Below are 16103 nucleotides of genomic sequence, written 5' to 3'. Positions count from 1 at the left end.
AAGAAGCCTACCATGTTCAGGAGGCAGGGTCTGCCATTATCACCTCCAAACTGGCATGGGTCCAGGGCTTTTATATTGCTTGTGTCCTTGGTAATAAGTTCCATAATGACTAGTTCCATTGTTTGCACATAAGGCTGGTGAGGCATGTAGGTCTGCAGTTTCCTGGATTAGTAGTAGATCCTTCCATGTGGAGTGAAATAAAACTCAAAGTTTTCTTCAGAAATAAAAAAAAACACAGCCTAACACCATCCTTAAATGCATTCATATTAATTGGATATAATTAATCAATTATACAACTAACTGTTAATAACATTAACTTCAATAACACAGTAAAAAAGCACTACATTTGATTTATTTCTAGATATATACTCTACGATCCTTTAAAAAACATTTGATATTGATAACATCGTTAAGTCCAGGGGGTTGGTCAGCTCTCAAATTTAGTTGCCGCTTGGTTTCCCTCTGTTCCAAATAATTTTTGAACCCCCCCCCCCCGAGACTCATTTCATACTGTGGACAGAAAACAGAAACTTAGTAAAACCTCCACATTCTATACAATGTCTGTAAAGTGCACTTTTTTCATCCCTCTTTTTAATGCTGTTAGCATGCTCCCTGATTCTGACAAACAAATTTCTAGTTGTCATGCCTACATAACATTTTTGACATTTGATGCATACAGCAACATAAACCACTCCTTGACTCTTACATGAGAAGTGTCCCTTCACTGGAATGGTATAAGGAATATGTGACAATGCTATATAAGGCCCCTCTAAGATGTATCTACACATACTACATTCATGACATTTGTATATCCCCTGTGGTTTTAGTAGTGAATGTCTTATTTCTGATAGAGGTATCTCTACCTCTCTCAAATAAAGATTTTAAATTGTATTCATTTCTATACACAAATTGGGGTTTGTAACCTGCACTCTTTAACAAGTCATAATTCCCCTCTATTATTTTCCAGTTTTTAAAGATTATATTTTTAATAATGCCAGCATCAATGGTCATTGGCATATCAAAACATAAATGTTTCTCATTAGGCTATATATAATTGTTTCCTTTTGGAATTAATTCAAGTGCCTTCCTCAAAATAGGGGGATACCATGTGTCTCTCCTGTCCCAAACATACTGAATCTGTTGATCCAGTACCATCTCATCATATCCCCTAGCCAAGAACAATTGTTTGATGTATTTAAATTCCTCAGTCAGTGAATGATCTTCTATAGTCATTCTACTGGCTCTAATGAATTGTCCTTTTGGAATATTATTTTTTATGAATTTATTTATTTGGAACAGAAGGAAACCAAGTGGCAAATAAATCTGAGATCTGACCAATCCCCTGGACTGAATGATGTTATCAATATCAAATGTTTTATAAAGGAGCGTTGAGTAAATGTGAAGAAATAAATCAAATGTAGTGCTTTTTACTGTGTTACGGATGTTAGTGTTATTAACAGTTAATTGTATAATTGATTAATTATGTCCAGTTAATATGAGTGTATTTAGGGATGGTTTTAGGCTGTGTTTTTTTATTTCTGAAGAAGTCTTAGCTGACAAAAACAGTAATTTAACAAGTTTTATGCTAAAATATATTCTGTGTTTCTTGTATGTGGCAGCGTTTTTTTTTATTTTTTATAGTTTTCTTGAACAGTGCACTTTTCAGTTTTATTGTTTTTGTGTTGTGCTGCCATGTCTGAAACAAACAATGATCCTTTGATGGATGTCAGCATTTACAGCATTCAAGGAACCCCAGAGCAGACTTTAACTCATGCTCTTTTAAAGACAATGGAAGATATACAAATATCTTTACAAGTATTGCTGAGTGACCGTTCCCAAGTAGAATCCACATGTTCTGGTTCTGAGGACGAAACAGATACTGTTATCGAGGTGAATACAAAAGGACAGACTGCTTCCTTTACTAAGAAAAGTAACCTCATGGAGGAGAGGCCTATAAAGCCAAGCAAAACGTATGCAAGTATAGCAGCGGTTTTGAACAATAGTGACGATCCATTTACCAACACTAAAAGATTTGTTGACCCAGCAGAACTAACTTTGTATAGGGAACAATGTGACATTTTAAGCAGCCTTCTTAAAAGATACAAAAGCATAGACATTGAAAATAAATATTTTCTGAAATGCATAGAGTTGGGCATTGTGCCTAAAGGACTTGGGCTTTTCAAGTGTACTAATGGAGTTTCTGATAGAGACTCCTTTTTTGGAACTTTAAAAGAATTTTTGAATGAAGCCTGCATCAAATTCTTGGGTTTGCTGGTAGAACGTAATTCAAAAACCATGACGGAACTCAAAGAGGAAATTTTGAAGGTGGAACAAGACATTGAGTCCAAATTCCACTTTCCGTTCAGTGATAGAACTGAACATGCAAGTCACTATGGAAGACATCGAACAGCATGAGAAATTATTGATTCAGAGAAAGAACAAGTTAGACCGTGATCTAACAGCCTATGAGACTGATACCCCTTATACAATCTTTGCAAACAACAGAAACACCATTTTTTCCACATTTGGCAAGTATTCTCATAATTCTAAGCCAGTCCACCTTAAGCAACGTGGGAAAAATTTTTAAGTTCATCAGCGGAAGTGACGTACGGTGGAAACACCAGCATTTCTCAGGTCAATCCAAAAATTACTGTTGGCAGTTCCAGTGGTGATATCCATGCTTGAATCCACCACGTATTGTGACAAAACTGACAATTCTGCCTTGGAGGAAGAGAAAAATAGGGAGTTGGGCACCAGACCCAAAAGTTTTTTAGTTCCAGAAAAGGAACAGAGGACAGTGAAAACAAGACTCATGGCGGCACAGAAGAAGAGTCGGTTGGTGTCTGACTCATCAACAGAAAAATAGTAAGGTACAATAGAGACATTAAAGACATTTTATACTTGTCTTGTTTCAATTTAAATTTGCACCATGTACGCTTGTTACGCTTGGGTAATAATTTTATGTCTTCCAAGAAGGCAGATGTCAGCAGCACCATTCTTGATTTAAAAAAATACACTAGAAAATTGAATTTAAATTATTTGCTCAAAGACGTGAAGTGTGTAGAAAACATGTTTGCAAAACCTTCTAGTTATAATCCCTTGTTAAATCATACACTTAAGTTGTTTGAAACAACATGTGAGAATGACATCAGGGAGCAGTTAAATAGCTACAGTAATAGGTCATGTTTCAATAATTTAAGTAGTGAATTGAGAACTGTTATGAAGGATTTATGTGACAATAAAAGCAACCTCCCCATGAAAAGTGATATGGGGGGGGGCATGTTGGCACTCATGGACCAGAGTGTATATACAGATAAGATAGAGTTGATGTTATCTAATGAAAATGAATATAAAGAAGTCACCACCATTGAGATTCATAGATGTTATAAATACATTGCATACTTTTTATATGACAGTTTGATGTGTGGTGATTTAGATGAAATTACTTATAATTTTTGTAATATAGAAAATCCAAAAGTTGGGGTTTAATTTGGCATTCCAAAGACCCATAAGAGTCTAACAGACCCTCCTTTTAGGCCAATAATATCAGCCCCTGGTTATGTCACTGAGGGTATTTCTATCATGGTTGACAATTTTTTTACAACCACTTGTACATAGTATGGATTCCTGTTTGAAAGATTCCTGGAACTTTCTGGACAGTATGAGAGAGTTCAGTGAGACAGTCATGTTTGATCCTGACAGACATATTTTATTGACCCTAGATGTCGTCTCATTATATACGTGCATACCGCAGGACCAGGGCATTAAATATGTTAGAGCTTATTTATGCCAACATGCAAAAGTGAACACCACCAGTGTGAAATTTCATTGCAATTTATTAGATATTATTCTAAAAAATCATTATTTTTTGGTTAACAACAAATATTACAAGTAGATCCAAGGTATAGCTATGGGTTCGCCAGTAGCCCCTTCATTTGCTAATATTGTCATGGTGTGGTGGGAACAACATATTCTAAGCACCTACAAAGATAAGTTTCATGTTGTATATTACAAGAGATTTATTGATGACAGTGTTCATCCTGGAAGGTAAATCTGAAACTGTAGAATATTTTGTTATGCACTTAAACACCACTTCTCATTTTTAAAAATTTACAGTGGGAGATATTGGCACATCCATCAATTATTTAGATGTAAATTTAAAATGGGACAATAAGAGCAATACATTCATCAGTAAAATTCACACAAAAGACACATACATGAATAGTTATTTACATTATTCCAGTCAGCATCCCAAATTCATAAAAAATAATATTCCAAAAGGACAATTCATTAGAGCCAGTAGAATGACTACAGAAGATCATTCACTGACTGAGGAATTTAAATACATCAAACAATTGTTCTTGGCTAGGGGATATGATGAGATGGTACTGGATCAACAGATTCAGTATGTTTGGGACAGGAGAGACACGTGGTATCCCCCTATTTTGAGGAAGGCACTTGAATTAATTCCAAAAGGAAACAATTATATATAGCCTAATGAGAAACATTTATGTTTTGATGTGCCAATGACCATTGATGCTGGCATTATTAAAAATATAATCTTTAAAAACTGGAAAATAATAGAGGGGAATTATGACTTGTTAAAGAGTGCAGGTTACAAACCCCAATTTGTGTATAGAAATGAATACAATTTAAAATCTTTATTTGAGAGAGGTAGAGATACCTCTATCAGAAATAAGACATTCACTACTAAAACCACAGGGGATATACAAATGTCATGAATGTAGTATGTGTAGATACATCTTAGAGGGGCCTTATATAGCATTGTCACATATTCCTTATACCATTCCAGTGAAGGGACACTTCTCATGTAAGAGTCAAGGAGTGGTTTATATTGCTGTATGCAACAAATGTCAAAAATGTTATGTAGGCATGACAACTAGAAATTTGTTTGTCAGAATCAGGGAGCATGTTAACAGCATTAAAAAGAGGGATGAAAAAATGCACTTTACAGACATTGTATACAATGTGGAGGTTTTACTAAGTTTCTGTTTTCTGCCCTGTAACAGTGTGAAATGAGTCTCAGGGAGGGGGTTCAAAAATTATTTGGAACAGAGGGAAACCAAGTGGCAAATAAATTTGAGAGCTGACCAGCCCCCTGGACTGAACGATGTTATCAATATCAAATGGTTTTTAAAGGATAGTAGAGTATATGTCTAGAAATAAATCAAATGTAGTGCTTTTTTACTGTGTTATTGAAATTAGTGTTATTAACAGTTAATTGTATAATTGATTAATTATGTCCAATTAATATGAGTGTATTTAAGGATGGTTTAGGCTGTGTTTTTTTATTTCTGAAGAAGTCTTGGTTGACAAAAGCAGTAATTAAACAAGTTTTACACTAAAATATATTCTGTGTTTCTTGTACGTGGCAGTGTTTTTTTTATTTTTTATTTTTCTTGAACTGTGCACTTTTCAGTTTTATTGAAATAAAACTCAGTTTTCCATTTCTCTTGCACAAATCCAGTAGAGAGGTCAAGGCTGAATAGGTTAACAGCAAGTCTACCAAACAGTGTCGGGTACTGACAACAAGGTAGCCTGGTACATTGTAAGGACCCATGGAGCAAGTGTTTTTGGCCTTGAAGAGAGGATTTAGAGCCTGCACAAAGGTGTCCAGAAGGGGTAGTGTGGGTATACTAATAATATGGGGAAAGTTAGGGAGAGATAGGGGAGCAAAGTTATTGGTGAATTTGTGCACTAGTATGTTGGTATGTCCTTAGGAGATGAACATGTGTTGTTACATAATAGCTCTGAACATTGCTGGGTATTACCTCTAAGATATCTAACATAGCTAAAGAAGGCTTTGTGGTTGTCCATAGCAGAGGCAACAATTCATAATTTGTACTTACTTTTGGATGATAATGACTTTGTTTGAGCCATTTGTTAATCTTTTTGAGATCATCTCTGGATGATGGGGTATTAAGCTTCTTTTACTAGCTATGAGTTTCTTTCATTTATTTATTTATGTATTTATTTATTTAATGTTTGTTAACTGGGTAAGTGAACTGGTCCAAGGATCCTTTGCAGCCGTGACCTGGACCAAGGTAGGAAAACAAGATACATACATCAAAGACTTAGCAATAAATTATGATATACATTAAGGAAATAGGGGTAATGTAAAAAGCAGACATTTACAAAAGTAAAGAAGAAAAGTTTGAGTCTAAGACTTAATAGTTAGTGTAATAGACATATGCTAATAAAAGTCTCAAACATAATGTACAGTGATAAAATCTGGAGAGTTTGTTTACAATGGCATAGTCATGAGATAAGCATAGCATAACATGGACTATTATACAGTTAATAATAAAATAATTCTTTCTTTTATTGTATAGTTTGTGTATACTGGGGTTCCTCATTAGAGGTTTATGATTTGAAGTGGACATAGATATCATCCAGAAATGTGGCATGTGGAAGATGGGGTCACCATGGAGAGGAGGGCACTTAAATTTCATCAGGTCATCCATTAGCTACACTAGGATTGCCTAAGAGTAGTCTCTAAAGACAGAAGAGTTTATAGTAAGTCAGGGTTTACCTTTAAAGTAAGTTTACCTAACAGTGGTCAGATTTGACCACTGACGAGGTAACTATAGGTATTGAGTATGGGGTGGAAATACTGGTGAGAACCAGGTCTGATATTTTTGAACCCGTAGTTGGGACTTGAATCATTTGGTCTAGGGGTCTAGCATTAATGAAGTCCAAGAATCTCTGTGTGTATTTATTTGAGGAGGTGTAGGTTTTTCAGTTAACAGAGGGATAGTTGAAGTCTCAAGAGTGAATAGTGTTAGGCTGGATAGGGAGGGATGCCAGCATGTTTAGATGTACCTTATGAGCTGTAGGTGACATGGATGGAGTACAGTAATTGCTTGTAATATGGTACAGAGTTCTTACTATCCTTTTCAATAGTAAATATAATTTCAAGTTTTTTATTCATGTCTTATGAGTTTGAAGATGAGATGGCTCTTTATAAATAGACACTAAAACCCTGCACTGTGTGGGGTGCTATCACTCTTCTGAAACCATGTTTCAGTAGCAATGTAAATATCTATATTTCTGTAAATTAAGAATTCCTACAAGTGCAACTTCTTCTTTAGACTTCTAGCAATAACAGGTAGTACCTTGATACAGTTTTCATTTTGATTTTCCTTAGCTATGTACATAAGCTGAGGCGACTGATCGTACCTAAAAAAGCATTACAAGGGAGGAAAAAGTCATGGCCAGTATACGGAAGCCACAATGATTGAGTTTCAGGCCACCCCTAGCAAAGCAGCCAGGGTTGTCAATCATCTCCCAGGCTAATATATATTGGATCCTCTTAGAATGACACCAGTAGCTAAGCCAGTAATTGAAATCAGTTATCTTTTGTTTGTATTGTGGCATAATTTCTGTTGATGGCAGGATACTGCTTCATACTAATTTCACACCAATGTCAGATGCATATTCTGAGAGCTGTATCATATCTGTGTTAATATGGCCCAAAAAGGTATGTCTAAAGTCATTCACTCCCACGTGCGCAATGACCATGTCATATGTGTGCTTAGAGTGAAAAACCTTGAGGCTGTAGTAACACTACAGTTGCTGGCATCTGAGAGGCAGCTAAACAGTCACTCTGTCTTTGCTCAGCCTGGTGAGTGGTGCATCTGTGTATCTTATTATGATGGCACCTGTGACTAAGTCTTACCTGGCACAGGTCACTGTACTGTACCCTGAATGCCATGCAAGCATGGTGAGATTTGCATGCTGCTTTACAGAGATTGTGCTACTGATGTGCAGTCACACTGCCTTCAGTGTAAATAACATGGACAGCCCAGGCACCTACTGTTGGTGGTACAGGTACCACTGTCAGACAAGGTGCAAGTCACACACATAACATGGGTAGCTGAGGATACACACGCTATAAGGTCCACTAAATTGATTGGATGATCCACAATGCTGCTACCAGTCCAACCACCTTATGCTGATGATAACTCTGCAGTGTGATGCTCATTCATCTAATGTTAAATCATATGATTTGCTCTACTGCTTTAGACACTGTGTTTGACTGTACATAAACTGTGTTTGTGTGTATGTGTGTTGGGGGGGCATCTGTCTGTGTCTGTCTCTGTGTGTGTGTTACTGCACTGTATTTTACATGAATTTCTGTCTATCTTTTCTGACACGTTGTCTTGCTGTGTGGGCAGTTATCTGAACTATGCAATGTGAAAGGTCATTTTTCCTGTATTCTACTCTAATGTTCTTGTTTCACATGGAAAAAGTTCTTATTTTTACTCCCACCCTAAATCTTTAGAGTCGCCATATGAAATAACCAGAAAACAACACGTATCCTAGTTATTACCATTGTTTGTTACAATTTTCTTAGTAGAAAAAGAAGTTATGTCTTAGCATATTGTTCCATCTGTGATGTTGATCCTCGTTCAGTCATTACGCATGGGTATCGGTTCCGACCTCGGAACCGAGCCGGCCATTTTCCAAGCTCGCGTCGATTAGTTCTCAATGACACTCTGTCCTTATGAAAGGTCAGATATGGCTTCTTGATGCACAAGGCTTGAAGTTCGGAGATACGTCTGGCAGAAGTAATGGCAACTAAGAATAAAGTCTTCCAGGACAAGTATTTGAAGTCGCAAGAAGAAGCTGGTTCGAAGAGTGATGTTGTCAAAGCTTATAAGACTAAAGCCAAATCCCATAGTTGAGTGGGTTCTCTAAAGGGAGGTTTTAGAAGAAAAATGCCTTTTATGAGGGTCCTGCATAATTTTGAGACATGAGAGAAGAATCCTGGACCCCATTGTGGAAATTAGAAATGGCGGCCAAGTGAACTCTGATCGTGGAAACAGAAAGACCAGACTGGAATAAATCAGACAGATATTCTAGCACTGTGGGCATTGGTGCTGAGAAAGGACCTATCTGTTTTTCTTTTAGCCAGATAGTAAACCTCTTCCACTTGCTGAGGTATGTGTTTCTGGTAGACAGCTTATGAGATGGAATGAGGATGTCACTTACAGGTAAGGATAGATCAGTCTGCCTGGCAGTCACTGGAAGTGGAGAAGACAAGCTGTGAGCTTTAGGCTGTTTAGGGTGGGGTGAATCAGGTTCTGCAGATGGGAGATCAAGTCTGGGGTTGGAGCGAGAGTCCACAGTTGACCTAGCAGTTGAGGCCACAGGAAGGGGAACCAAATCTGATGAGGCCAAAAAGGCACTATGAGGATTAATTTGCTTTTCAACTGGTGATTTCTTCAGGACCTGGGGAATGAGGGGAAGAGGAGGAAATGCATAAAGTAGACCTGAGGGCCAATCGTGGACTAGAGCGTTCCTGGGTGACTGTCCCCAAGAGGGAATCAGGGCAAAAATATTGCTGCATTTGTAGTTGGTTGGGGAAGCAAAGAGGTCACAGCAAGGAAGACCCCAGCAGTTGAAAATCTCCACCTCTATCAAGGGATTCAGGGACCACTCGTGAGGTTGAAGATTGCACCTGCTGAGTCTGTCTGCTATCATGTTGGAACTCCTGGAAATGTGCATTGCTAGAAGAAAGCAGTTGGTAGCCATCACTCATTGCCATAATCTCATGACCTCTCAGCAAAGGGGATAAGACTTTGTTCCGCCTTGCTTGTTGATGTACCAGACCACTGCCATGTTGTCTGATTGAATCACAATGGTCCCAGATGGCAACAGGGGATTAAATGCTTGCAACACCAGAAGCACAGCCCTCAACTCCAGAACATTTATATGCAAATGGGCCTCCATTTCGGACCATGTACCTTGGACAATCTTTCCCTGAAATAGGCCCCCACCCCATCAGGGAGGTGTCCGTGGTCACTGTGGCTATGGGCTGTTGGGGGGAAAAGGTACAGGACCATTGAAGCGGATTCTGAAACAACCACCAATTTAAGTCCTGCTTGCACTTGTGAGTTATCCAAATCATGGCTGAAGGAGGGAGCTGAAAGGGTTACCACTAAGTGAGTAGTAACCACTGTAGAAGCCTCATGTGAAACCTGGCCAGGGGAAGAATTGTAATGGAGGCTGCCATGGAACCCAACAGCTGTAGAACCGAATGAGCTGAGGATTTCTCCTTTGAGAGGATTGGAATCAATTGTTGTCTCAATCTTTGAATTCTGTGCTCCGGAATGGATGCTCTGCAGTTCTTTGTGTTCAGGAGGACCCCTATGAACTCTGTGGATTGAGATGGGGTGAGACTGGATTTTTGCCACTTTATGGTTATGCCTAGCCTTTCTGCAGTGTGAAGAGAGAAAGCCAGGGCTTTTTCTAATAGATGACTGGTGGAGGCGGTGACGAGCCAGTCGTCTAAGTATGGAAAAACCTGGAATCCCTGTAGTCGTAGGAACACTGTGACAACTGCCATGCACTTTGTGAACACTCTGGGGGCTGTAGAGAGTCCGAAGGGCATTACTCAGAACTGATAATAACTGGTTCCCGCACGGAAGTGAAGCAATCTCTTTGACTGTTTGTCCACTTTTATGTGGTAGTATGTGTCTTGAAGATCTATAGAGCACATCCAATCATCTTTTTCCAAAAGTGGGAGGATAGACTGCATAGTGACCATCCTGAATTTCTGTACCTTTACGAATTTGTTTAGCACACTGAGATCCAAAATTGGTCTCCAGTCTCCAGTCTTTTTTGGCACCAAAAATAGTCTTGAGTCGAATCCAGATCCTATCTGGTCTGGTGGGACTGTTTGGATGACTCTTTTGCTTAGCAGCTTTGCAATCTCTAATGCTGCCTGTACCCTTTGACTGGGTGGCATGTCGGGTAATTTCCTTAAGGTGGCATGATAAAGATCGAACAGGATATGGTAACCTCTGGTTATTATCTTTTGATAAAGAATCGGTGGTGACGGTTAGCCAGGCAGAAGGGTACAAAGAGAAATAACCCCCAACCACTTCCAGAGGAAAGCAGTTGGGCCACTCCTCAGAAGCGCTGGTAGGATTGGCCAGTGAAAGAATCCCTGGAACCCTGGTTACATGGATGTCTTCTGCCCTGAAAGGGGCATCTTCCCTGAGAATTTCCCCCTCTGCCTCTAGGGGAAAAATTGGCCTGTGTGTCACAGAAGGAGCCCTGAGATTTTTGTGCCATATCTTCCCACTCTTTTGGTTTCTGGAGAAAGCCCGGTGAGGGAAAGAGTAATGGACACCCATGGCAGAAAGGGTCTTACCGTCCTGTTCACATATAGCCAGTGTGCTTTTAACTTTGGGACCAAACAACGAAGAGGCTTCAATTAGACCGTCGATAAAAGAAGCCTTGAAGGGTTCCGCGAAATCACAAAGCACATCCAGGCAAGTCATCTCAGAACAACGCCTGGACCCGCTGCTCTAGCTGCTCCTTCTGATGCGTGAGAAATGAGATGCATGAAGGAGTTAGAAATAGATTCAATGGTGGCTAATTGAGAGGCCACTTTGTCATGGACCTCATCAGACACAGCACCAGCCAAAGTTTCAGAGAGCTCAGAGATTAAGTCTCTTTGAAGCCTGGTAAAACGTGCCATGTATTTCAGAGCCCTGATTGCAAATGTCCCTGATGCAAAGGTACGCTCCCCAATTCTGTCCAGAGCCTGAGACTCTCTGTTGGGTGGATAAACAGTCTGGCTTTCTTCATCCGCCATGTCTTTTTTAGTTGTGGCCGCCACCACCAAGGCATCTACCGTAAGACCTTTGGACCAATGGGGGTCGCTGTCAGGAGGGGACAAAATTTTATCTGGCCTCCGCGGAATGGCCTCAACTGTGTCAGGAGCCTTCCATGCATGCTGCACGATGAGCCAGACCAGTTCGTCGGCAGGTGGAGTAACCCAGGAGGTAGGGGGCTGGGCACAAAAGGCCTGTAGGAACACAGAGTCTTCAGAGGTTGGGTTAGAGTGCTGCCAATCACCTCTCTGTTTCAGGATTTCTAGGATATCTCTGAAGGATACCTCAGAGGGTGACCTAGAGGACCCTTCCCCATCATCCAAGTCTGTGTCTTTGGTGAGGGACTCCTCAGTGGAGTTCATGTGTTTCCTCTTACACGAAGACTTCCAATGAACTTCCTCAGAGGGAGTAACTGGGGAAGACAATTGGGTCCCCCTGTGGTGGTAAGTCCTGAGGCTCTCATGCCTGGCGTTCTTGTGTAAAACATGGAGGCACTGATAGTATAGAAACATCAGCTGACACAATCGTCTTCTCCCGACTCAGAGTCCCTGGACGGCTGTGGAAAGCCGAAGAAAGGGCGCCACACTTAGCATCCTGGGTAGTGGCAAGAGAATCCTGCCACAAAGGCAACTGAGGCTCCTTAGTGAGATCCAAAAGGGGAACCGCAGGTGAAGACTGTGCTATAGTAAGGGGCTTCCAAGACAATGACGGGGGCTCTGATGAAGAATGGTCACCTCCAGAGGAAGTACAAGTCCTGGGAGGAAGAATACCTCTAGCCAGAAGCATTTGATCCACAGGACGCAGCACATTGTGTTCAGAGAGGCTTCTAGTGGATCTCACAGACATAGTTGAAGGAGAATCAGGTCTATCCAAAGTCGGAACAAGTTCAGTGCCCACAACGGTGGGAGTTTGTACTGCAAAAAGAGGAGTTGGCATGGCCTGAACCACAGCAGTGTGCCCCAAGGGAACCATCAGTGCCGAAGGTAATGTCTGCACCGATGAGGTCAGTACCGAAGTGGTAACTGGTGGTGTCAAGAGAGTCTGCAACAGAAAGGGAATTTTTGGTGTCGAGCGAGTAGTCGGCGCCGAATCGATGTTCTGAACTGAGAGGGATACTGGCGTCGACACACCTATCAGCGCCGACAAAAAATGCATGGACTGCACTGCTGGTGCCGATAAAGGAATCTGAACCGTGGAGCCCCTCAGTTCCAATGCTGTATGAGGCACACTACTCGGTGCCAAAAAAGTAGATGGCGCCGATGGGCTCGGAACAGAATAACTAGGCTCCGAAATCATTGGTGCCAAACAGGCCAAATTCGTAGTGGAAAGCTTAGGTTTTTTTGGTCTCGGTTCCATAGGGCCTCCAGCCGGAGAGGATGGAAGAGACTTAGATTTTTTTTATAATCATCACTCCTTTTCTTGTGGGAGCTTGGAGGGGAAATAGCCTCTGAAAAGGAAGATTTAAGTAGCCCCTTTAAAATCAACTTATTTTTTCTTTCAGTGACAGTCCTATTAGTGAAATTCTTACAAATCCTGCAAGGTGGGTCAACTGTTAAATGAGGCACACCCAAACAATAAACACATAAAGAATGTGCATCAGAAACAGGCAATTTATGGCCACATTCCACACTTCTTTTATAACCTGGATTGCCTTTTTTATCTGTCATAGTAAAGAAAGGGAAAGAAGGGTTACCAAAAAGGAATTAGCCGAAGGTAAAGCCCAGAAAGATTTACCAACGATGGTAAAGGGAAAGACATACCTAGTCGGTAAGAGAAAGAAAAAAACAAAATAAGTGCACAAGGAGTAGTTGCTAGGTGCGATAAAGTAAGAGATAACTAAATAACTACTTCTTTTCCTCAAAAAGTTTTGTCAAATTTTTGAAAAGATCAAAAATGTGTACTTAGCTCAAGAGAAGTGGCCTGACACGACCTAACTGCGACATGGCAAACAAAATCTGGGGTAACAGGGAGAGGGGAATTATGGGTAAGAGTTTGGCTCGAGAGTTTGTGGCTGACACGAGCTTGGAAAATGGCCAACTCGGTTCTGAGGTCGGAACCGATACCCATAAGTAAGGAATGAATGAGTATTAACATCATCAGATCAAGCATTATAAATAAAAAAATGATTTAAAAGGATTAGTGGAGTGCTATAAGTAAATGACAAAACCATTCTGGCTTCCTCATCATTGTCATACTCTGCAGCAGGCAGTAACTTCCAGAAGGTTGCTTTTCAATATGGCTGCAGATCAGTGCTGAACAGTTGTACACACTGCATTTGGCATTATCATCTCTAATTAAAAAAGAAATTAAATTGCAGACCTCTATTATAGATAAAGAAGAAGCAAACAGCAGCTATAACAAGAACTAGTGTAAGCTGTCTTATCCTCTTGAAAGGATATTAGCAGAAATTCATTTATTTAGTGAAAATCAAATGCTACTGTAAGTCTAAGCATAGAATCCATCTGTTTTCAAGGTAATATTAGTCCCATATTCCACTGTGTATAATACAATATATATTCATGTATGGAGAAGCTGTCAGAAGTAATTATATTAACTATTTATTTTAGAGGAAGGCAGTTTAGTTATTTCTATCTGGTTTTCTACAGCTACAAAACTGTTTAATTGTATGTTTTCCCTTTAAGTTAGTGACTTTCTCTCAATTAATTTTAAAATGTAATGTTTATTGTTTGATTGTGTGTGTGTGTGTGTGTGTGTGTGTGTGTGTGTGTGTGTGTGTGTGTGTGTGTGTGTGTGTGTGTGTGTGTGTGCGTGCGTGCTTCTGTATAAAGTCAACTGAAGTCCTGCTCATGACTATTAAGCTCTTAACCATTGAAATAAACTATTGATAACTACGTCTCTTGTCTTCTTAAAATGAAATTAAATGGTGTGGTATTCTCAGAACTGTATAGTGTAGCTCTGTACCTGTTTAAACTGAATAGTTATCACCATGTGAGACCGACTGCTTGTGCTGTTCATGTTGGTGGCAGCTGTAGTCCTCATTTTAGTTCCCTGCACCATCAGACTTTCAATTTGAGCATAGTTCTCACAAGGCACACACTTCAAACCTTCCACATAGAATCCAGTCTGCTGGTCTTCCCGAAGTTTCAACCCACCAGGTTGCTTAGTCTTTGATAACAAACCTTTAATCTGAAAGAAATAAGTGCAATATTTCAAAGTGATACTATTAATACAGTTTGTTGATGAGTCTTATTTAAAATATTAAGCGTTAACTAGTTAAGAAAAAATATAGGTGCACATAAACAGGTAAACAAAAGTAAAAATCAAAAATAGACGTACTTTGCAACTAAATGAAAGATATTTGTGGTTTAAATCTTCGTAATGTTTACATAACTAACAGAAATATCTGTCATAAAGTACTTGTAGCTTTAGGAATATCAAGAGTAAAGATAACTAAATAAAAATTATTTAAGCTAAGAATAAAACAAGTTTCCCTTTATTTATCACTGTAGACATATATTGAAGAACATTGAAAGAACTTTAAAACTTTTATTAGCAAAACCCTTTACATAATAAGCTGAACCTGCGTTATGATTATAACAGAGGTGACAGTAATGTTGCCACCTATCTGATATTTTAAATGGCAGTAATGAATTCAAAGTTTCTTTCTGTAAGGAAACCTATTTTTCGTGAAGGTTTAATGGAATCTTGAAGTTGTCTGAGTTTAATCTCCGTAGACCCCTCCAGCTCCATTTCGGTACAAGTCTTCAGATGTCTAGATAGTTGCAAAATACACGAGATTTGTTATGGAAAACTAAAATAATGGCATAATTCTTGGTGAGGGCAAGATGCTACTCTATATATATATGTATGTATGTATGTATATATATATATATATATATATATATATATATATATATATATATATATATATATATATATATATATAACACACACACACACACACGTGCATGTGTGTGTGTGTGTGTGTGTGTGTGTGTGTGTGTGTGTGTGTGTGTGTGTGCGCAATGAACATATAAGCCATAAGTTACAGGAAATAATATACAACAATTATTTAAGCAATACCTCATAGCAGGGTGCATGCTACTGTAAGAATAATACCCACTTCACCTGAAACAGAGCACCTCATTGGTCCTCTTCAAAGACATAATCTAGATGATTGGATGGGTACATGTAAATTCACCCTGGGTGGGTTCCACCTTTGCCCCTCTTGGACAGGGGCAATTGGTGCTGATCATGGTAATAAGGGTAAAATTTGGCTAGGCTTGTAAGGGCCCTTGGGCCATTAGCCTAGTAACTTCCTATGATCCTATGAAGAGTTATAGTGTGATTATTGGATTTACATATTACTCATTGAAGAATAGTTTTTCAGCTCACTGTTTATTCAAAATTTAATATCAAAAACAGTGAACAGATTAACTTTTTGTAAAATGCAAGCCCCCCTTACATCCAAAATATCCATGTAAATTATATATA

At 39.3% G+C, this 16103-nt stretch overlaps 1 protein-coding gene across 1 annotated transcript in view; it reads right to left on the bottom strand.

The window, feature by feature from the left end:
- Positions 1 to 16103, bottom strand: part of LOC122792408 (kinesin-like protein KIF28P) — a 1102337-nt gene that overhangs the window by 893210 nt on the left and 193024 nt on the right. Inside the window, exon 5 of the mRNA XM_044060197.1 lies at positions 14571 to 14795. Coding sequence (XP_043916132.1) covers positions 14571 to 14795 — 225 coding nt within the window. The remainder of the gene's footprint in view (positions 1 to 14570; positions 14796 to 16103) is intronic.

The sequence above is a fragment of the Protopterus annectens genome, chromosome 1.part2 (genome assembly GCF_019279795.1).
Source record: "Protopterus annectens isolate FY-2018-M chromosome 1.part2, PAN1.0, whole genome shotgun sequence".
In the NCBI taxonomy this organism is placed as follows: domain Eukaryota; kingdom Metazoa; phylum Chordata; order Ceratodontiformes; family Protopteridae; genus Protopterus; species Protopterus annectens.
Note: the sequence above shows the minus strand (reverse complement) of the source record. Positions and strands in the feature narration are given on the sequence as shown.